Source organism: Carassius carassius, chromosome 21, assembly GCF_963082965.1.
Source record: "Carassius carassius chromosome 21, fCarCar2.1, whole genome shotgun sequence".
NCBI lineage: Eukaryota > Metazoa > Chordata > Actinopteri > Cypriniformes > Cyprinidae > Carassius > Carassius carassius.
The window spans coordinates 28,772,573-28,796,501 of record NC_081775.1 but is presented as its reverse complement, the minus strand read 5'-3'; the positions used below and the strand labels follow the sequence as shown (position 1 = coordinate 28,796,501).

At 35.7% G+C, this 23,929-nt stretch overlaps 1 protein-coding gene across 1 annotated transcript in view; it reads right to left on the bottom strand.

The window, feature by feature from the left end:
* LOC132098082 (dedicator of cytokinesis protein 5-like) overlaps positions 1-23,929 on the bottom strand; it is a 61,466-nt gene that overhangs the window by 15,318 nt on the left and 22,219 nt on the right. The window contains exons 23-42 of the mRNA XM_059504204.1: positions 23,408-23,523; positions 22,849-22,915; positions 22,327-22,433; positions 22,099-22,235; positions 20,439-20,534; positions 20,075-20,173; positions 19,590-19,760; positions 10,890-10,990; positions 10,719-10,777; positions 10,315-10,469; positions 9,246-9,331; positions 8,356-8,512; positions 8,154-8,194; positions 7,976-8,066; positions 7,039-7,158; positions 6,025-6,114; positions 3,359-3,463; positions 2,682-2,823; positions 1,404-1,485; positions 1,243-1,327 (exon numbers count right to left, since the gene is read on the bottom strand). Of these exons, the coding sequence (XP_059360187.1) occupies positions 1,243-1,327; positions 1,404-1,485; positions 2,682-2,823; positions 3,359-3,463; positions 6,025-6,114; positions 7,039-7,158; positions 7,976-8,066; positions 8,154-8,194; positions 8,356-8,512; positions 9,246-9,331; positions 10,315-10,469; positions 10,719-10,777; positions 10,890-10,990; positions 19,590-19,760; positions 20,075-20,173; positions 20,439-20,534; positions 22,099-22,235; positions 22,327-22,433; positions 22,849-22,915; positions 23,408-23,523 (2,107 nt within the window). The remainder of the gene's footprint in view (positions 1-1,242; positions 1,328-1,403; positions 1,486-2,681; positions 2,824-3,358; positions 3,464-6,024; positions 6,115-7,038; positions 7,159-7,975; positions 8,067-8,153; positions 8,195-8,355; positions 8,513-9,245; positions 9,332-10,314; positions 10,470-10,718; positions 10,778-10,889; positions 10,991-19,589; positions 19,761-20,074; positions 20,174-20,438; positions 20,535-22,098; positions 22,236-22,326; positions 22,434-22,848; positions 22,916-23,407; positions 23,524-23,929) is intronic.

The window sequence follows — 23,929 nt, the reverse complement described above, 5'->3', positions numbered from 1 at the left end:
ACAGGCTTTTGTGTAGAAAGCTAGTGAAATGGTTCTCAGAATGACAACAACATTCAACATTCGAGCATCCACTTTCTGTTAGGGGTTCAAGAACGTAGCGCAAAAAAATAATAATGATAATTTCAGAAATTGTTGGCCCTAGTTTGTACAGCCTTCGTTGTGGACTCAAAATTCAACAGATTCTCTCAACGACATACATTTTTTTATGCAAGACTGAGGAATGTCCAAAACCTACTTTTTTAAACTAGTCCTAAGTTTTTCACCCAGTGGGAACCAAACCACTGTAGAAATATTATCACGATATTTTACACTGTCCAGGCGATATTGATATTATATTGCAATATGAGGAAAAAAACAATTACAGGCAAAATATTTTAACCTTGTATAACAAAAAAAGTGAGGGATTGGACATAGACCTGAAAAGTATTTTTTTAAGTGCAAACATGCAACATGAGGTAGGCCTGTATGAATTAAATTAAATTAAATTAAATTAAATTAAATATTGTGTGTTGGCCAGTGGTTCCCTAAACTTTTTCTGCCAGGCCCCCTTTTTGTAGAGAAAAATATTTTCAAGGGCCCCCACCCCCCTTCATTTTTTTCCCTTTTTTTGACGGGGGGGTGGGGTGTTGGAGTCTCTTATGCTCACCAAGGCTACATTTATTTATTGGATGGGAATCATGGCTAAAGCATACAATGAAACTAAAAAAAAAAAAAAGAATGTACACAAACAAAAGCAAATGAAACCCTGCGGCTCATGACAATACATGTGTATAAAGAAAAATGTCTAAAGACACAAAACGTTCTGTCTGTGCAAGAAACTGAACAGTATTTATATCGATTTTTACCTCGGATTCACACATTGATGTATTCTATGTTTTAGCAGTAATTCTCATCCACTTACATTATAAGAGTGATAGACTGCAACAGTTTGAGTTAAAAATCTTTGTTTGTATTCTACTGAAGAAACAAAGTCACCTACATCTTGGATGCCCTGGGGGCAAGCAGATAAACATCAAATTTTCATTTTTTGGTAAACTATACCTTTAACAGTTTCGACTGAGACGTGCTTAAATATATAAAATGTCAACAATGTTATAATAAAAATATCATCCAAGTTGAATCTAAAATACGCTTTCACACACACCCTAATTATCCTCATCTGGTCAAACGCTGCACTGCAATATTTGTTCAATGTTTTCGTGCCTATATGCGGTAACACCTACAATATAAATCATAACTCACAGCAAACTCATTGTCAGGATCTTTTTCTCCTTTCCTGAACGGCCTTGAATATTGGAACTTCTCCACCTCGTTTGTCCTGTAATAACTGAGACAACAACAGAAGGTCTACAACAGCATTATTTATAAGAGATTTGAATGGTGACAAGTGGGTGAATTTATACTTGAGGATTTGTTCAGGAAGTCCCTTGTCCTTGAACTGTGAAGGTAAGTTTAAGACTGGCTTCACCGTAAAACACTGAATATCTGCAGAGAATTGATTAAGGGTAGAAAACTGTTCACATTCCTGTCATTTGGCCCCAAAAATCATTCAGACACAGTAATTGCTTAATTTGAAGCACAGACACTACCATTCACACGTTTGGGGTCAGTAAGCATTTTAATCAGTACTGGATTTAAAAACTTCACTTCATCATTTTGGATCTCTAGATCTTAAAACAGTTTGCAGAAAAGGTGACTTTAAATGTACAGAGGTTATAAAAGAGTAACAACTAAGAAAGTTTGAATGTCACTGCATTATATAATTAAGCAATAAGCCCCAAGAAGCCATGGTTTACAGTGATTTTATAACAGCTAAGGGGCGTTGTTAGGCACAACCTTATAAAACGGTTACTCCACATACGTAGTGAGGTTATGTATTTAATCCAATGACATTCAGACACTTTAAAGGTGTCACAAGTATTAAAATACTTTAAAATAAAACGTATACAATCTTTACATTCCATCCATCACAAATCTAAATAAGTATATATGTAAATACACAGTAACATTTAAAGGTTTGTTTTGTTAATGCTTTTGAAATGAGTCTCTTATGCTCAACAAGGCTGCATTTATTTGATCAAAATAGTAAAAACAGTATTATTAAAAAATATTGCAATTATATATATATATATATATATATATATATATATATATATATATATATATATATATATATATATAAAATATACCTCAAATTGTAATTAATTCCTGTAATGCAAAACTGAATATTCAGCATCATTACTCCAGTCTAAAGTATCTCATGATCCTTCAGAAATCTGCTGCTTAAGAAACATTATCTATGTTGTAAACAGTTGTGCTGCTCCATATTTTTGTAGGAAAATATGTTGAATGTGATACATTTTTTCAAGACTATTTGATTAATAGAAAGTTAAAAAAAAGAACAGCATGATAATATTTTATGATAAAAGTATTTTCGGTCACTTTTGATACATTTTATGCATCCTTTCTTAATAAAAACATAAATTTATTAAAAATAAAATACTGACCAGAAAACCATTGAACATTAGTGTATAATAGTAAATGTTTAAAAAAATAAATTACAAAACGAATAAAAATAAGTAAAATGAAAATAAATACATTTCACATAAAAATAAATCTAAATATTTGAGACATTTTGGCCTACAATGTCAGTATTTTGCTGGGCTAAGAGTCAAGGATACGTTGTCCGGGTGAGTTACAGATGTTGTCACCAGGGGGCGATGTGCTGGTCATCTTCACTGCATTGGGAAACTGAGACAGCAGCTTCAAACTAAAGTCCTCCAGCCACTCATACTCTTTACCACGGTAAATGAACATTTTGTTCTGTTTGGAACAGGCAGAGTATTTCAAATAAAAATGTATGAAAACAGTATAAATGACCACATGACCTGCTGCAACTTTTAGCTAATAATATACCAACTTCTTCCTCTACTCGAGCGATATCCATGGCTTGATATGCATGCACAACCAATAATAACTGTGGAGAGCCTTTCATTTTATTAGACGTCTAAGGGGCTCTTGTATCTTTAAAAGCGTAGCACTAGGGTTTCCAAACTCCAAAAGTATTATTTTCTTGTTGAAACCCAATTACTCAGAGAGCTCTTTGGGGAGAGCTGTAATCAAAATATCTGATTTCCACTGGCAATGCTTGATGCGGAAATGCCCAACATTGAGCCGACCCTGCCAGCATGTTTGTGTCACCATTTAATCCATAGTTTGCAGATTTCACAGCGCATAAACAACAGAAAATTAGACATTTGTGCAGCAAATGGAGGAACAACTCTCCAAGTTATGGTTTGAAAATGGTATCCCTCATACCAGTTTCATTAAAGTCATTAAAAATGCTAAATTCACTCACCCTGAGGAAGGATGGGAAACCTTGTCCGTAGTATCCCACTGCGAAATATTCCGGCTGGGGTCTCATTGCATGCATGATGTTCTCATAATACTGCGCCTGCTGTTTCTGTGTACAAAAACAACTGCTGTTTTTACATTTGATTTTGCAGTTGAGCATTTAAAAGTCAAGCATAAAAGGAACAGTGCAGCTGAAAACAAAAACACTGTCATCATTTGTCTCTGACATTAAATGAGAGGTTTACGTGTGTTCACGATGCTCTTATTCATGCAGTGTAGGGTGAATGAGTTCATCATGCTTGTGAACCACATTGCAATTCCTATGAAGTCATCTGACAGCTTCAAGTCAGGACATTCTAAATATCCACCATTATTGCCAATATTTATCCATTTCTGTTAATTAATTGACAAATGCATAACTTTATTTGACCCCTATTGCATGTAATCCAGTTAACACAAAAGCTTCAGTAAACTTCAATTACAGTTATCGGCCCCCAGAGTGCCTTTGATCAAAGCTCTTAACCCCTGGCTCTGCACTTGGAAAGGCCAACAATTCTGATCCTTTAGTAGCTTATTTTAAGATGAGTAATAATAATCAAGGTCTCAGCAGTCATTAACTATTTTTTTTTTCAAATTGTTGAAATTGTTCTTAAAACCCTTTTGAATTTTGAATGTTCTTGAGACTCTGTGACTCATTTCATACATTCCTAGGTCACACAACAGCCTGTAATTTTGTCCTATACATTCATTCATGAGTGGAGATGATTAAGTTCCTAGAATCCTTTTGTGTAAATGTTAGATCTCCTTTATTGTGATTCCTTCACTGCAGCTCTCAAATCTGTTTCAATAAATGGAATGTTACAGATTTACTGTCAGAGTTACAGTCAAGAGAGTTTTCGGGGTTGGATTCACTCTTGGAATATAATAATTGTTTCCAACAAAATGTACATTTTTTTCAGTAATTGAAATAAAGCTGATATACTCACTTTAATACAAAACAGAAATGTTGCCTTTGCAACTATCTGAAACTATTAAGCTTAAGTTAAAGTTCTAAAATATCTACACTTAAATTACATCTAGAACAGACAATAAAATAGAATAGAACAGAACATGTAGATTATATTATGCCATATTACTCTATTATAATACTAACAGTAAATGTATATTTTTCTTCTGTAAATCTGTCTAATCCCTTATCTTATTTTTTTTGTCTAGTTTATATACTTATATTAATAATTAATTTTGCACTTCATGCTTAATACTTTTTATATATTAATATTATTATTCCCATTGTTATTATTTTTCTTTCTGTTAATAAACGTGCACTATTTGTAAGCAGCCAAGCTGCAATTGCTTTGGCAATTCAAATGTATAGATTTGTCATGCTTAATAAATCACACTTAAAATTGAGAGAGAGAGAGAATAGAGTGTTAGTTTTAGAGGGTACATTTTTTATAACAAGTTAAAAGAAAACTAAGTAGTTAGAATAGAAATAGAACAGAGTGCTAGTGTTAAAAGGTCAAGTATAGATGGAAGAAATGTTTCTTTCTTGAAGACGACTAATGACTCCACTACAACTGAAATACAAATCAGTTTAAGCTATCTGAAACTAAAAATAATAAAAATGACAAAAGAACACAGCAAAATCACTAACACTAGTATCAAATAGAAATATTACAATATTTGTTTACAATTTATGGTTTTATGATGTTTTGTCATTTTTTTTAAAGTTTGACAGCATCCCAATTGACTTGAAATATATGGGAAAAAATTGCAGCCTGAACATTCTACTAATCTCAATTTTGCTCCATCAGAAAAAAAGAGAAAAGAAAAAAAAAGTTAATTACGAATGACATAAGGATGAGTGAATGACAGAATAAGTGTTTTAAAATGTTCTGTTGCTTTCAAACACTCTTAAAGGGACAGTCCATTAATTTCCTCAGTGGATCATAAAAGAAGAACATTTTGAAGACTGTAGGGAGGAAAAATACGATGAATGTCAATGAGAACAGAAACTGTTTGGTTACCAACAATCTTCAAAATGTCTTCTGTTTTCTGCAGTAGAATCAACATTTTGAGCATCACGAGGGTTATAAAATGACAGATCTTCCATTTTTGGGTGAACTATCCCTTTAAGTTATGGCAGTTTTTACTGTACATTCCTTTTTTGCTATACAATTTCAAATCCGAGAAGAAATAAGTAAATTTACTTCTACATTTTATAAACCACAGGACAAGGATAAGCTGAAAGCAGTTGTCCACCCAATTCATCGGCATCAACAGCAAAGTGCTCTGACTTAATTGAAGGCTGCTGCCAAGTGAGAACTTCACAGAGCCAAGGGCAGAACTGAGAGGAGAGTGTGTAACTGCTACAGTAGCTGTTATCACACCAGAGTTTCCTTCCTCCTCTTGCTTGCAATTTGCCATTTTTATTTCCTGTGCAGAGTGACGGCTGCTACCCAGCAGACAGGGTTATGAGTTACAAACCCAAAATGTGAATAAATATGAAGCGCGTGAATCGAGACGAGCTCAAGGCTTGTCTCGCTAAAATGTTTGTACATCACAGAGCGTCTCCTGCTCTGGCAGAAGCTCTGGGAGGTTTGTCTGTGGCATTACCTTCAGATCATATTAACAGAGAAACAATAGGGATTTCTGACACGTCTGTCTCACCAGCAGTTGACTGAGCTCTATGAAATCAAACATTTGGTTTTCATGAAGTTTAACAAGTTGTTTGGCCATCTCGATGGCCTTCTCCCACATCTGTGGACAAAAGAACAAACAAACAAGCTCAGAGTCTGGCTAATGAATGAGAACAGGAACAAAAATCATATTAATTATTGTACTGAGAGACCAATATGACTTTCCTAATAAACGATTAAACAAAAGTTTGCTTTTTGGGTGAACTATTTCTACAGCATTCAAACGTGTTTTTTTGTTTTTCGTTTTGACAAATTAATACTTTTATACAGCAAGAATGCATTAAACTGATCAAAAGTGATGGTAAAGACGCTTATAATGTCACAAAAGATTTGCATATCAATTAAAGGTTCTTTCGAATCTTTCTATTCATAAAAGAATCCCGATAAAAATGTTTATTGAGCTCTATATCAACATCATTGTTATTATAGTTAGTTAAAAATAAAAGCAATAAAAAAAGATATATGTATATGTTACTTGATGTAAACATTAACTGAAACAAATAATATAATATAAAAACAAACATTTTAATTCATCTAGTTTTCAGCATTTCTTATTTCTCTTTAGGTAAACCTAATACACTAATAGAGTTAAAATTAATATAAAACTATATAAAATTTAAATGTTATAATTTAATTATAATTTAATAATGACCCTGGAGACTGGATTAATGATGCAGAAATGAAACATAAAATTACTTATTATTAAAATAGTTAAAAATTGTAATAATATTCTCTTTTTTACTAAATTTTGCTTTTTTTATTAATTCCATTTAACCAAATAAATGCAGCCTTGGTGAGAATAACAGACTTCTTTTAAAAACATTACATAAATCTCACCAACACCAAACTTTCAAATGGTAATGTAGTTCAAATAGCAACTTTCCTGTTCTTTACAGTTGTCCTACCCTAAAAACTGTGAGCATGCAAAAGTCTTGAAATTGAAGCATTAGCATTACATTTTTAGATGTACAAGCAAAATTCATACTTTCCCCTTGTCCAGATTGCACATTATCTCCTGAAAAAGTCTTTCCTTTAGCTCTTGTTGCGTCCACCCCTGAGTTCCGTCCCTTGGGATCAGGTGGGGCGCACATGGCTTGTCGGACCACTAGAAAGAGATCGCACGATTCAGTCATGCTAATCTCACTGACCTCATAAATCACCAAACTGTGTCACAAGGGCTACACGCTTTTCAGTGCAGACAGTCAAATGCAAATAGAGCAAGTTAACTTAGAATAATACGATTATTCGAATAAGAACCTGCTTGGTTAAAAAGAAAAGAACAGAGGTCTTGTCGTTTCCAAAATCTACTGACATCCTTGTCAATGGAAAAAATCTATATTTAAATATTTTTTGACCAAATTGTGAATACATGCATATAATATTTCTGACATACTTTGCACATGTATCATTTGTCAGCATGACATTTTATGATAGATTTTTTTAATTGTTTCTTATGACTAGACATGTGCTGGTTTAACTGTATTAAAAGGTCAATGAATGTTAATGGTTTACTTTTTTTTGTGCGTGTAATTTAATAATTTAAATTTTAATTTAATAAAAGTATGTTTTAATTTAAAACATTTTTTATGCACGATTAGAACAGAAATGGAATGAAAAGCAGCTCAAACAATGTATACTTCCTAAAAGCTCAAATATAAGATTGTTTTAATATGCGTTTATTTAAGTTTTAATTTTTTGGTCACTACATTTTATACTCCTAGTTTGACTACTTTATTAATAAATGGAGAAAAATTTTGAAAGAATGCGTGTCTAAAATTTGGACTGTATTATAAGTGTTTAAATTTAATAAGTGTATTATATAGTCTATCTGCATTATACTGGCCATTGGGCAGCCTGCTTCCTAGATGTCTCTATCTAACCTTAACCCAAATCTACAGTTAATAATAGCACAAGGTCCAAACCTCCAACAGTTCAGCATGGAGCAGCAGAGTGTAAGCAGCCTCTGTGTAGTTCTCACGGTCCAGATGTAGGTCCCGTAACTTGTACAAATACCTAATGAAAGACCACAAAACACAGATCCATCCATTAGATTCATCCATGTGCCATCGGCAAGAAATTGTTATCATCTAAAACACTTACCGGATATATATATCTTCCCTTTTCTTTTCTTTGTAAAAGTTCTGTGGACATGAGATGGAAGATAGAGAGATGGAATTTGATTTGAAAGAAGAAGTCTCTAAGCAACTTTTACTGCTGAGTGGATCCTCGCTGGTCTTTCAGCAGGTTGAGCACATAATAAGGTACATTTATAAATACTGCAGCTGTGTTTGAGAGTTCTCACCAGGACGTTGACGGTGCAGCTCATGCGGAGCTCAGGGCTCTCGTCATGGGTGATGGTGCGGTAAGCTAGCAGGTTCTCCAGCAGACTACTTAAGAGATACGCCAACGCCTCACCGGACTGAGACAGGTACCGGTGCCGCCGACAGTACTCCAACAGCCTGGACACAACACACACACACACACACACACAGAGAGTACACAAACAAAGCACAGTTAGCCTAATGAAATATTACCCCAGTAAAAGTATCAATAATCACATTTTCATTTACTACTTCAGTTAAAGTAAAAAAGCACTTGATTTTGAATGTACTTAAGTACTGATTTGATTCCCAACGGTGTTTTTTAATTCTAGTCAGCACTAGTCTGAATAGTTAGTACTAATAAATTTAGTGCATACATTTAATATGCATTAATCTGCAAATAAGCAAACCTTTTTTATTTTTTACCAGAGGTAATTAATTATATCAAAACATAAAACTTCAAAATAATAAAATACTAATTCAAGTAACCGATAATTCAACTGCGCAAACAAGTTAGCATGTATATATATGCAGAGAAAATAAAATGCACAAAGCTATACCATTTTAAGAGGAACGCTATGCAAACATGTTAAATTAATTACAGCTACAGGAAAGATGCATGGGCTTTAATTTGTGTAAATTTATCTTAAATAGCATATTCCCAGTAACACAAATGCAAAAATCTCCACATTCAAGCATTTCAATGGGCATAAAGATCATGTCCCTTTTACAGGAGATTTAGTTTTCAGATAGCTGACAGTGATCGTGATATTATTTTCAATAATCTTAACATTCAAAATTTGTAACTTTTCTAAGTACAAAGCAATAAAAAGTGGCAGCATGTGGTAAGAGGGAAGAAATAAAATCTCACGTTTTCTCCAGCAAAATCTTGTATTGTTCATCACCGCGGCCTCCTTCAACTTCCTGATCCAGCTTTGTGATTAATTCATTCTCAAACTGCGAAGAACACAAATGCTTCATCAAACTTTCTGACCATCATGCAGAAGCCTAGGCGACATCTTATTTACATTATTAACAAATGATATGCTTATTTTCTTTAAAAATGCTCATTTTGTTGCGGGTGTCCTATTAGGGATACTACAGTTGCACATTTTAAAGAACACAAAAGACTTTTAATGTTTTCTTTGTATATCTCAGTGCACAAACAAATGATGTGCTGTCACTATGACTGATAATCCTGACAACTGACAACATGATTTGTATGTCCATTATTGATTTTTCTCTATTATGTATCAAACTGAAGTGTACTTTTTGTTGTGCATTTCCCACTTGTGATACACAATTTGCTATTTTCAGAAAGTTAAATGTTCATGTTATATTTTGGTTGCATTTGGTTGCAAATCATAATCATATTGCAGCATATTTAGGCAACTGCATATATCATATCACTGGCTAAGAGACTCTTATGTTCATAGGTATACAAAGCATATAAATTCAAAATAATAGCACACAATATAAATTAAGGTATATACAATGTGTAAAGTATAACATTAAATATGTATATGTATCATATTATATAATAAACAATACTTTTACAGCATTTCAAGTTGTGTTAAAATATAAAACAATGTTTTAGGGAAAAAACATCAATTAAAAATGAACCAGATCATATTTATATTTTAGCACTAGTGCAAAATGTAACTTAAAATGTAAAAAAATTAAATAAAAATTAACCAACATCATCGCCCTTTTTAATAAAAAGAAAATAGATAATAGATAAATATTTCTGTACTTAATACAATATTTTTAAGCTTTTGGATAAAACATTTAGCGAAAACTTGTCTCAATGCATTCTTAATTTTTATTCTTTTATTCTTTACCAGCATAATGAATGTGAATAATCCCTAAGCAAGTTGCCTAGTTAGACATCTTCTGCAGGTTTTGAAACGGAACTTTTCTAGCACAGAAACAACCCTAACCTTCTGAAAGGTGTGGTCGGAGCTGAAATGGTGTTCACACTGCATCATGTCAAAGAAGATGGGGATGGTGGCTTTCCTCAGCTCAGGCTCAGGCACTAATGTAGCTTCCAGGATCGGTCCCACCATCGCAGGGATGAACTTCATCTTATCTTGGCCTGGAAGTGACATGACATCACAAAATAGCCCTAATTCCTTAAGGAAATCAAAAAAACTTATATATGCACTCTGTCTCAACCAATAAAGACAAACACTCTAGTAATGATTTCACTCTCCATACAAAAAGCCATTTGACCAAAAAGAAAGTTCTTTGGGACATTCTGTAACAATTCTTCTCTACATTCATCCACTTTTGTAATTGTGGTCACTGTCTCTAACAGATAAGAAGCACAGGAAAGAGCTTTTACCAAGATTGTTCCACATATCTCTCAGCTTGAAGCCGATGCTTTTCCGCATGTCTCCGTACCTGTTTACATTTTTTAGAAACTCAATTTAAGATGTCAGCCTTTCAAATTAAATGAGCAAAAACCAACATTTGAGCACTAGAACGACAATGTACTCGCAGGTCTCACACTCACTTGTTGAGAATCTTGTTGCGTTTCTCGAGTGAGAAAGTCTCCAGCTGTAAGGACTTGTGGGTAATGAAGGCAATGATCAGGTGAAAATAGTTGTTCCAAAGCTATTGAGGAAAAACAACATAAAATATATGTAAATGTGATTAGATAGATAGACTGATAGATAGATAGACTGATAGATAGATATACTGATAGATAGATAGACTGATAGATAGACAGACTGATAGATAGACAGACAGACAGACAGACAGATAGATAGACAGATAGACAGACGGATAGATAGACAGACAGACAGATAGATAGATAGACAGATAGACAGACTGATAGATAGACAGACAGACAGACAGACAGACAGACAGACAGACAGACAGACAGATAGATAGATAGACAGATAGACAGACAGACAGATCTACATAACTACATAATGTACTTATTCATAATGTGCCATCTGTACTTCCAATATCTCCAAATATGGGAACAGAAGACATTCAATAAATGGGAAAGCAAAGTAACTGGCGTTACTATTTTGAAATAATATATATATATATATACACATATACACACACAGACACACACACACACACATTTATATATATGAAGAGTTTGGTTCCAAAACGAAAAAATAAATCCATTTTGATTAATTTGGGTAAAAAATTGTTTTCTTTACCAATAAATTGGCTAGATAAAAACACAATTTCTGTTTCAATCTTTCACATAGCATCTTTAGGTTATAATAACATTACAAATTAAAATCCAGGTTTTGATTTTCAAAGATTTATTATAACATTTTATAATTGTTTTCCCAAAATGCAATAAATCCATGAAACTCTTTTTTCCCAATGAAAGTTATTTTTCTTATGGAAACTGATAAAAATAAACAACATAGTAAGTTGATCCACATATGACAGCCTCTGAATTTGGTCTATAATAATTATATTATATATCATAATCAACACTTATATACAGGCACTGGACTAAAAATACATCCATCAGTCATCACTTCTAAAATGAATTCAGCAGCTCATCTTGTCAATGCTATAAATTTATAACAGCAATAAAAGAAAATTTCATTTACATTCAACTTCCAAAAGTTAATTGAATAGTGCACTGTGATTGGTTGAGCAGATATATTGCATCCTGCAAAACATGGAGACTGGCGTTTATCGCGGTTTGGAAAAAGGGCGAAAACATGACCTAATAACACTGCGAATATTGCATTTTTCGTCAAATTAAAAATGTACTTTTCAATATAGACCAAAAACAATACTGATTTTGGCATTAACTGAATTTTTTTAAATGCCGTTTATCATGTTTTGGAACCAAACTCTTTTTATATATATATATATATATATATATATATATATATATATATATATCGAGTGATCGAGTGGCGCCGATACAGGATGGCTGCCTCCGTGACGTGCTCTGCAGTTGTTTTTGTGTTTTTGCTAGTTTGTCCTGTCTTTAGTTATATTCCTGCAATCAGTTTCACCAGGCAACACACATCTCCCGATATTTCACCGGTTTTCGACTATTCTGATGTTTTGCTAGACATTCTTGTCGGAGGAGCAGCGGCGCTGATCAAGCGCTTCAGGACGCGCAGGCGGGGAAAGCGAGCGGGAGCGCTCGTGAGACTCAGAAAACGCGGATTTCGAACGCCGTTGCCTAGCATCCATCTGGCAAATCTCCGCTCTCTTCCCAACAAAACGGACGAACTGCTTCTGCTCTCTCGGACAAATAAAGATTTCTCTCACTCTGCTGCTCTGTGTTTCACGGAAACTTGGCTGAATGACACCATACCGGACAGCGTGCTCCATCTGCCGGACTTTCAGCTGTTTAGAGCGGATCGCGACGCAGAATCAACGGGGAAATCGCGCGGCGGCGGGACATGCTTTTACATCAATGAACGGTGGTGTACAGATGTAACTGTGTTAAAGAAGACGTGCTGCTCAAATCTCGAAACGCTCTTCATTAACTGCAAGCCGTTCAATTCGCCGCGGGAGTTTCACTCGCTCATTCTGGTTAGTGTTTACATCCCTCCTCAAGCGCACGTGAGCTCAGCTTTACAGGAACTCGCTGAGCACATCACAGAGATAGAACAACAACACCCAGACTCTGTTTTAATCATTCTTGGGGACTTTAATAAAGCCAATCTCTCCCGTGAACTGCCAAAATACAGACAGCATGTTACTTGTCCCACAAGAGACAGTAATATATTGGATCACTGTTACACAACAATAAAGGATGCATTTCACTCTGTTCCACGAGCAGCTTTGGGACGTTCTGATCACCTTCTGGTTCATCTTATACCGACCTACAGGCAGAAACTAAAATCAGCTAAACCTGTATTAAGGACTGTAAAAAGATGGACTAATGAAGCAGAGCAGGATTTACAATCTTGTTTTGACCTCACTGCTTGGAGTGTTTTTGAAGCTGCTGCCACCGATCTGGACGAACTCACAGAGACCGTAACATCATATATCAGTTTCTGTGAGGATATGTGTATTCCTACCAAGACTCAACTAAATTACAACAATGACAAACCGTGGTTCACTGCAAAACTCAGACAGCTCCGTCAGGCCAAAGAAGATGCTTACAGGAAGGGGGACAATGTCTTGTATAAACAGGCTAAATACACACTGGAAAAGGAGATCAGAGTGGCAAAGAGGAATTATTCTGAAAAAATAAGGACTCAGTTCACTTCGAACGACTCAGCATCAGTGTGGAAAAGTCTAAAGAAGATCACCAATTACAAGACACCACCCCCCAGCACTGTGGAGAATCAACGACTGGCAGACGATCTGAACGAGTTTTACTGCAGGTTTGAAAGAACACCCATCACCTGCCCTGAACACCTCTCCACACAACCATTCACACCAATAACAACTCCTGCAACCAACCCTGAATGCCTCTCCAAACAACCGTTCACACCATTAACAGCTCCTGCAACCCATCCTGAACACCTCTCCAATCAAGCACTCTCACCATTCACACCTCCTGCATCCCCCCTCTCCCCCACACCTGCAATACAGATCAGCGAGGATGCGGTGCGCCAGGTCTTCCGGAAGCAGAAAAGGAAAAAAGCACCAGGCCCAGATTGCGTTACACCAGCCTGTCTGAAATCCTGTGCTGACCAGCTGGCCCCCATCTTAACAAAGATCTTCAACAGATCGCTGGAGCTGTGCGAAGTCCCTTCATGCTTAAAACGCTCCACCATCATCCCCATCCCCAAGAAACCCAAAATTACAGGACTAAATGACTACAGGCCTGTGGCTTTAACATCCGTAGTCATGAAGTCATTTGAAAAACTGGTGCTGGCTCACCTGAAGGACATCACTGGACCCTTGCTGGATCCTCTTCAGTTTGCCTACAGAGCAAACAGGTCTGTGGACGATGCAGTAAACATTGGACTGCATTATGTTCTGCAACACCTAGACAGACCGGGGACCTATGTGAGGATCCTGTTTGTGGACTTCAGCTCGGCTTTTAACACGATCATGCCAAACCTCCTCATGCCCAAACTAACTCAGCTCTCCGTGCCCACCTCCGTCTGTCAGTGGATCAACAGCTTCCTGACAGACAGGCAGCAGCTAGTGAGGCTGGGAAAATACACATCCAGCACCCGTACAATCAGCACCGGAGCTCCCCAGGGCTGCGTTCTCTCCCCACTGCTCTTCTCCCTGTACACTAATGACTGCACATCTAAGGACCCCTCTGTCAAGCTCCTGAAGTTTGCAGATGACACCACACTCATCGGCCTCATTCAGGACGGTGACGAGTCTGCTTACAGGCAGGAGGTTAAAGAGCTGGCTGTCTGGTGCACTCTCAACAACCTGGAGCTTAACACGCTCAAAACAGTGGAGATGATCGTGGACTTCAGGAGAAACCCCCCTGCACTCCCCGCACTCACCATCATGAACAGCACTGTGACTGCAGTGGAGTCATTCAGGTTCATGGGCACCACTATCTCTCAGGACCTGAAGTGGGACATTCACATTGACTCCATTGTGAAAAAGGCCCAGCAGAGGTTGTACTTCCTTCGCCAGCTGAGGAAGTTTAACCTGCCACAGGATCTGCTGAAACAGTTCTACTCCACCATCATCGAATCCATCCTCTGCACTTCAGTAACTGTCTGGTTCAGCTCAGCTTCTAAATCTGACCTCAGAAGACTACAGAGGGTAGTCCGGACTGCTGAGCGAATCATCGGTTCAACTCTCCCATCTATTCAAGAACTGTACTTATCCAGAGTGAGCAAAAGGGCTGTTAAAATCACTCTGGACTCCTCACATCCAGCACACTCCCTCTTTGAACTGTTGCCATCCGGTCGACGCTACAGAGCACTTAGCACCAGAACGACCAGACACAGGAACAGTTTCTTCCCTCAGGCAATCCATCTTATGAACAGCTGATACACACTGAACACACTACACTTTATATTTATATACACATACACTTAATTTATCTAACACACATACTTAGTATACACTTACATTTTGCACATAATATACATGTACATACATAACTGCATTTTTGTAATATACCTGCCTACAATTGTCAATTTGTATATTGTCATTCCTTATCTACTTATTTGTATTTTTATATTCTTTTATTATGTGTTTTATGTTCTGTCGCTGTCATTCTGTTGTACTGCGGAGCTTCTGTCACGAAAACAAATTCCTCGTATGTGTAAACATACCTGGCAATAAAGCTCATTCTGATTCTGATATGTATATGTATATGTATATGTATATATATATATATATATATATATATATATATATATATATATATATATATATATATATATATATATATATACATATATATATATACCAATTGTTCTGTTTGCTGTGGAGTCAAGAAATCTGTAAATATGATTAAAAGATGAACATGAGACAAAACTACAGAATGTCACATATTATTGGATGATTCAACACAAAGATGTTTTACCAGCTAAGAAGATCAGCACTTTTAGAGTTTCATCTCCCTGACTGATGTGAGTATTGGAGTATTGGAACAGTTGCCTCACAGGTCTTTCTAAGTGTTCAGCTGTCTCCTGTTGCATTAATTCTTCAGATATTAAAAATAGGGAATGTGTCTTATCAGTTCTAGAAGCAATATCCATTGCTTCTGCATTCTAAGTCTTGAATTCGATGATGACAAACACAAACCATGAAGAATAGGAGGAAGCCGAGTCTGAAAGAAAAGCAAGCAATGTGGATGCTAAAAGAAAAGAGGAAGTCAATTAGAACTATAGGAAAAACAAGAGTTTGGAAACTACAGGCGACATCAGCAACCAACGATGACCTGATCGGCAGTTGATGACGGACAAATCATAAAAGCTGTGAAAATGAACCCCTAAAATACATGTCTGTAAAATCACCAACAACCTCCAGAAAGCTGCGGTGATGCTTTGTCAATCTACAGTCCGCAGGAGAATTTGACACAGAATTACAGAAGCTACACAGCATGATGCAAACCTCTGATCAGCATCAAAAATAGAAAGGCAAGATTCTTCACAAATGTGAGTCAGTAGCGTTTTGGAACTGAGTTGATGGACCGATGAGACAAAGATTAACCTTCAAGTGTGGAGAAAAAAAGTGAACTGCAAATGATCCTAAGCATCTGTAAAGCTTGGTGGAGGTGGTGTCATGGCATGGGCATGCATGGCTGTCTCTAAAACAGTACCTCTTCATTTTAATGATGACTTATGGCAGTAGCAGAATGAATTTGAAAAGGTACAAAATATTGGATCAGGACAATGACCCAAAACACCCTGCCAGTTCAGTCAAGGACTTTATCAGGGCAAAGAAATGTAAAGTCTTAGATTGCCCAAATCATTCTCCAGATTTAAATCCGGTTGAACATTAATTTCACCAGCTGAAGAGGAGACTAAAGACAGAAACTCCCCAAAACAAGCAACAGTTGGAATTGGCTGCATTAAAGACTGGAGAAATGCATTTCAATGCATAAGACCAAGAGTCTGGTGATGCCTATGGGATGCAGACTCACTGCTCTGATTGCATGCAATGGATCTGCAACTAAATATTAGCTTTTAATCTTTTGCCTCTGCCTTTAATTCAACTGTTCCAATACTTATGCTCACATCAAATAGTGGGATGAACTCTAAAAGTGCTGTCATTTTTATTTGGTAAAACATGTACGTGTCGAAAAATGTAATAGTAAAATTTGACATTCTGTAGTTTTGTCCCATATTCCTATTTCAATCATATTTGCAAATGACTTGACTCCACAGCAGAGAAACCCATTTTGTCTTTACTGTTCCAATACTTATTTTTATATATATATATATATATATATATATATATATATATATATATATATATATATATATATATATATATATATATATATATATATCACACACACACACACATACACATACACACACACACACATTTATACTGCACAAACCATGCATAAGTTAAGTTTAATACTTGTTATGCATTATGTCACTAGTGATATGTAAATAGTGATTAAAAAAATAGGATTTACTGAGGGAAATCAATATTTATGACTTCATTATTTTGAGAACAGAAATGTCCTTGTTAGATCACTGCAATAAAGATCAGAAACAGTGGCTAAATGCTTTTAAATGATTTAAATGTGTTTTGGATTACATAAATCACAGATGAGTAAGGCCCAGTCTTGCTTTGATCATTTGGACAATTCGTTTGTATTGATATACTGTAATGCAATTGCTTTTTTTAATTGACTGAGGTCTTACGGGTGAAATATTTCGGATGCATAGGGTGTTGAATGAATGGTAACCAAGCAACAGAAAGTTTAGCAGTTGGGTATTTTTCAAAAGCGTTGTTATACAAGATGATATTTTCCAAATGCCTAAAGTGCAGGAGGCTTCCAGTGGGTGCAAAATCCATACGCTTCCCCAAAAGATCAACACAAATGAGCATCATAAAAACATGTTATATAAGAGCATGAAAGAAAAAGTGTTCAAATGATTCACAGAAATGCCCTAACATTATTCTCCTGTAAAACAATTACATGCACAGGACAACTTCACACTTACTGCATTCAGAGATATTCAGAGCGTTTAAATTATCTGTGATCAAATAACTACTGCACAGTCTCACACACAGAACATTTCTTCAGAACATTTATTTGTTGTTTTTTTTATCTCTGGTGTCTTGTTATAATGTTAGATTTTTTTTGCACCAAACAAAACCATTAATTAGATTTTCATGACCATTTTCTACAATTTCTCAGACCATTAGGATTATAAAGGATATAAATTCCCAGTTCACATATTAAATAAGAAACAACACTTTGCTGTGTTTACACATGTTGTGGTTATGTGTTTGCTATTGCATATAATACATTACATGGTGACAAAATCCATGCAAGATCTGTCAAGATCAGACTGAAATGATCAAAGTCTTATTAAATTAATTTCTGCTACAGATGGTCCAATGCATGTCATGTTTAATGATCTAGAACACATTCTGACAGTGAGCTTTAGAGACAACTGAGTGACTATTTAATAACTATGGCAGAATGACTTTCTGGTAGAAAAAGAACCATAGGTTTATATTTGTACTTTCGGCATAGACATTTATCCAAAATGCGCAATAAATGTACATATTTTAACTGCTCTGTCAGATGCCATCTTGATTACAACCATGTGAGACATCACTGCTTCTGAAGGGTCTATGCTGCCTTCAACAGTCAAGCAAATAAAGTATAGGCAGGTCTTAGCAGGTGGGATGTTGTGCAAACATTGTATTTAGACGTGTCTCGAGGCTTTCCTTCTTCAATTTACTGCATGTGAAAGCAGAATTCTTCAAATTAAGGATTCATTTGTGCTGTTTTTAGGATTGGGAAGAAGCACAAGTTCAAGCACAAGGTCTTACAATAATGGATTTTTCAAGACCTTTAATGTGGAGGGATAGTTTGCTGTATTCATGTGAATCAATTCACAAAAGGAAAGAGAGTTTTCTTTGTGAAAATACCACCACCTACTCCACAAAAAACATCTGTGGCATCCAACCTTTCATTCCTCACATGTACTATTTAATTAAAAACAACAATAAAATCGTTCTAAAGGTTGAAGTGGGCTCCAACTCTTCAAGTGATTATTCAGGTGCAGTTTTATTCACGGTATAATGCAGTAAATGATTGGACATAATATTTCATATCTTCCACTCATTATTTGTAGGACGCCAGCCACCCAATGTGTTTTTAAATGTGTTTTTCCTCTTTATTTCGAGTTTATAGCAAGATATAGAAGTGAATGTAAAATTAAAAGTGAATTCATGAAAGCATGAAAACACCAGTGTACCCTAATTTAATAAAACAAATCGGAAAGATGACTGACTCACATAACTTAGAATAAAGCAAATATAGTGCTCTGTCACGTAACGCCATATTAAAGCCAGTGAAAAATGCATTAAAAAGTATTAAAAGTATTAATTTCTCTTACAAACCATACATTTTGAAAGATGAAACCATTCATTAGAGTCATCAGACAACACTTGCCACCTTGCCATCTTCCAGTTGGAAAAAATAGAACTGGTTCTGATTCAGTTGCCTAACATTTGCAGTGCTTTCAGAACAACATTGGTAATCACTGATTTGAGGCTTTGCCAATATAGGAGCATGACTGTTTGTTTTTTTCGGTAATTGTGTACTTGAAACCCCATTACAACTCCTTGTTAAACTGACCTGCAAGTGGAAGTGAGCGGAGTCCAGGAAGTATTTGTTGAGAACATCCGAGTACTGGTCAATCGCCCGCAGAAAGACTTTCATTTGATGAAGATTCATGATCATCCAGTCGGGCGGAAACACGTTGCCCATCAGGTTTTTGAACATGATGAAAGTCTCCATTAGAAAGTCCTAAAAGCACAGATTCTTGTTGTTAAGAACATGTACGTGCATGCAGAGGAAAACTACGATTAGATGCAGGCTGGTAAATTACATTTGTGTTCCGCAAGGATATGACTGAGCAGGAAAAACTGATGCTAATTTGAAGCTGCGCTCATCTCATTCTGCTATTAAACCCTGACTCACTTCAACAGACGACAGGGAACAGAGCCACATGCATCGCATCAGTCAGCTGTGTAAAAGGTGGATTATTTATAACTTAACTCTCAGAGCACGGAAGGCTCTGCAATGATGGATGGGGCATGCGGAGAGAGCGGGAGACTTACGATAATGTCCTGTCTGGTTTTGAAGGTGCTGATGTATTGTGCATAATGTGCGTCTTCCATTTGTTTCAGGACAGCGGTCATGCATGCCAGGTATTGGCCCTGTGTCCAGAGGAAGAGAAGAAATAATCAATAACTTTACATGTGCTGCCCACACTGCTGAGAAAACTCATAGCCACGGGCCTGGGCAAAGAAATAAACAAGTTTAGTTCAGTGGTCCAGACTGTTGTTGTTATGAGTTTCAGCAGGTGTGTGGGTTTCGGCGCTGTGCAGTTGAAACAACAGCAGCTTTGACAGGAAACTAAGTTGATTTTGCTCTGTTAAATCTTTCTACAGCACTCTATTTTGTGGCGTGCCAATATCTTACTATGAAGGGAGAGTCCAAACTCAGGTTGATGACCGTACGGTTGACCCTCCGCAAGAGACGGTCCACGATTAACTTCACATGACCGGATGTGGGACCCTGAAAGCGTAAAAAAGGTGAATGAGATGCATTGAAGGATTCTTGAATGAACCCAGAAATGACTCCCTCTCTTAAACAAACAGCGGTGCAACTTCAAATGACCTTATTTTGGAAATTTGCAGCGTAACTGTTCCAGCAAAAAGATGCTCACAAGTCACAAGAGTTTGACCTGAAATGTCTGCCTGTCTCAATACATATCAACCGAAATGTCAACCGATCTTGAATGCACAAGTCATATCAACAAGCCAGCAAAATGCATCATGGTTGAAAGATCAGTCTGTCTGTAAGCATTTAAAGTCATTCACAGTCTCATGTAGCCAGATCAAGTCTCTCCTGCTCGCCAATGATGCATTTATTTGCTAATAAAGACCGTAAAAACAGTAATATTGTGTAATATCATCATGTAAAATAACGGTTTTGTAATATATTTCAAAATGCAATTAATTCCTGTAGTCAAAGCTGAACTGCTCCAGCCTTCAGTGTCACATGATCATTCAGAAATCATTTTAATATGCTGATATGAAGTTCAAGAAACATTTCTAATTATACTCAATATTGAGTTGTGCTGCTTCATATGTGTGTTGAATAAAAGTACTGATTTAATTGTTCTTGCACATCCATTTTTGAGATTTGCAAACTAAAACTGGTTTTCTGAGATTGTGACTTCTGTTCTACATTAGCTAGTTGACAAAAGAGCAAAATTAGCTACAGCATTATATAAATGTAAGAATGTGTTGAAAATGACAAATTAATGAAAATTAATGTTTTATGAAAATAAAATAAGAGTAAATAAATAAACAATAATTAAATATAATGTACTTATTAAAAAGAAATTACATTTATTTACTACCCTTTAAAAGTTTCAGGGCAGTAAGAATTTTTTTTAAGAGATACTGATACATTTATTCAGCAAGTATGCATTAAATTAATAAAAAGTGACAGTAAAGACTTTTACAAAATAATTAAATAAATGCTGTTCTTTTTATTTATTTAATTCTAATCAATTATTTAGTTTTGCAATCACAGGAACAAATTACATTTTAAAGTATATTTAAATAGAAAACAATTAGCGGTGTAATAATTTTTCATAAAACTACTGTTTCTATTGCATTTGTAATCAATCAAATGCAGCCTTGATGAGCATAAAAGACTTTTCAAAGTATTACAAAAATATTCCCGACCACAAACTTTTGTAGCACATTTTTTACATGTACTATATAACAAAAAAAAATCTATATTTATATCAAATATTAAAAATGCATAGATAAATCAATATCTATCATTCTTTTTTTAGCGGGGGGCCAGTGTAAATTTTCAGCGAGGAAGTAAAAATGACTGAGCCTTATTGTAAAAACCGGACTGAATAATTGATTAGGAATGTGTAAGCACATCTCTGTTTCCCAGTGGACTGATAAAACCTGTACTCCCTGACTCCTGGAAATTGCACAAAGCCAGCCAATTACTTTGGCTCCTGCGGTTTTGCTCATCAGATGGTCTGAGGCAGAAATAAAACTCCTCATAACTTGCCGAAGTTGTTAGGGATCCTCAACCACTGCAAACTCACCATGTCTTTGCAGTCCAGCATGTCCAGGACGGTGCTCAGCAGCTGGACACAAGCCTCCAGATCGGGTTTGTTGGAGTGATCGTCCAGCTGCCCACTCAACTGATCTGTGATCAGAGGCAACAAAACATCTCTGCAGTCTAAAAGCACGAGAGAGAAAATGAGAGGGGTGGATGATACACAGCTTTTAGTGTGAATTATATGTTGACCTGAATGGCTGTCAAGTCCTACCTGGCTGTTTGAACAGGTTACTCTCAACAATTTTCACCAGACAGCCCAGCTTCTGCCTCACCATCTGAAATTCTGGAATGCTTTCAATGAACTTCGCCAGCTGAACACTGTGAGAGAACGAAAGGTTTTCTACAAAAATGTTAAGTAATTACATTGTACAGAAAACGTAAGTAACAGAGGAAGAATCCATAAACAGTTAGAGATATCAAGATCTACAGCACCAAAGACCTTCTGTAAATCAGCTCAAATAATAAACCGTTTTCTCTGATTTATCAAGCATACAAGCTTCACATTACTGTGTTTTAAACATTAGGAACACTGGTGCAATTAATTAGTAATTATAAGTGCCTTACTGTAACCATTTATGCAAAACAAATATATATATTAATTTTTTTTTTTTTTTATTCATATTATGGTAAACAACAGTATGCCACAAATTTGTTTCAAAACCAAATCTATAAACCGGTGGTGATGCAAAGGCTAGATGTTTCACAGCAATGCGATATACATTATTCACTTTACCTGAGCTCTACAGCGTCAAAGACCTTCTGCAAGTCATTGATGATGGTGGGAAGATATTTCAAGATTGCTCCCTAGGAAAAAAGCAGATAAACAGGAAGTTCACAACACACACATAAATATATATATATATATATATATATATACACACACACACATACATACATACATACATACATACACTATATATATATATATATAGTGTAAACACAAAACATTTTAAAACATAAATACAATTTGTATTTGAGTTTATTTTAAGAAGTAATTTATTCCGAGCAAAGCTGAATTTTCAGCATCATTACTTACAGTCTTCAGTGTTACATGATCCTTCAGAAATTATTCAAATCAACAAGCAATCATTCTAATCAACGATGAATACAAAAATTCAAAAGAACAGAATTTATCTCAACTGTCACTTTAGATCATATTTATTCATAATAAGAGTTTTAATTTCCTTGAAAATAAATTTTAATCTTCAAAGTGGATTTTCCAAATCTCTCTGTTCACCAAAGGTATCCTTTAACGTTTCTTCTAAACGTCTATGATATATCCATGTTGAAACCTGCCTTTATCTTAACTCCTTCATCCAGAGGTCTGTCCATCAGATTGCTGATAGAAAGAAATAAAGTCCGAATGGAGTCGAGAAACTGCCCTCCATCTTCACTTTTCCCATAAAACCTGACAAACAACAAACAGAAAAAAGTAACAATTTTAAAGAACATTTGAGTGGAAACATCAGCGCAACAAATGTAGGGTGTTGTGGGAAGATGCCAGGGCGTTAAAAAATGATTTCATATCATTTTTGTCTGTAGCACAAACAGTGTGGGATGAGGTAGGCATTTATTCAACTCTATAACTTCAAGTATGAGCAATAGTAACAGAGATTATTGCCTTAAAGCAACACTAAGGTCTGTCTGTCTGTCTATCTGTACACTGAGCAATAAATATGCTGAATATGGATGCATGTAATCTTATTATGCAGTAAACAGGCTGGACTCTAGATAAGTTTACGATATCAAAAATGTCTTTGAACAATGCTCTTAATTTAACTGGCTTCGCTGTGTTTCATTTGGAGGTACAATAG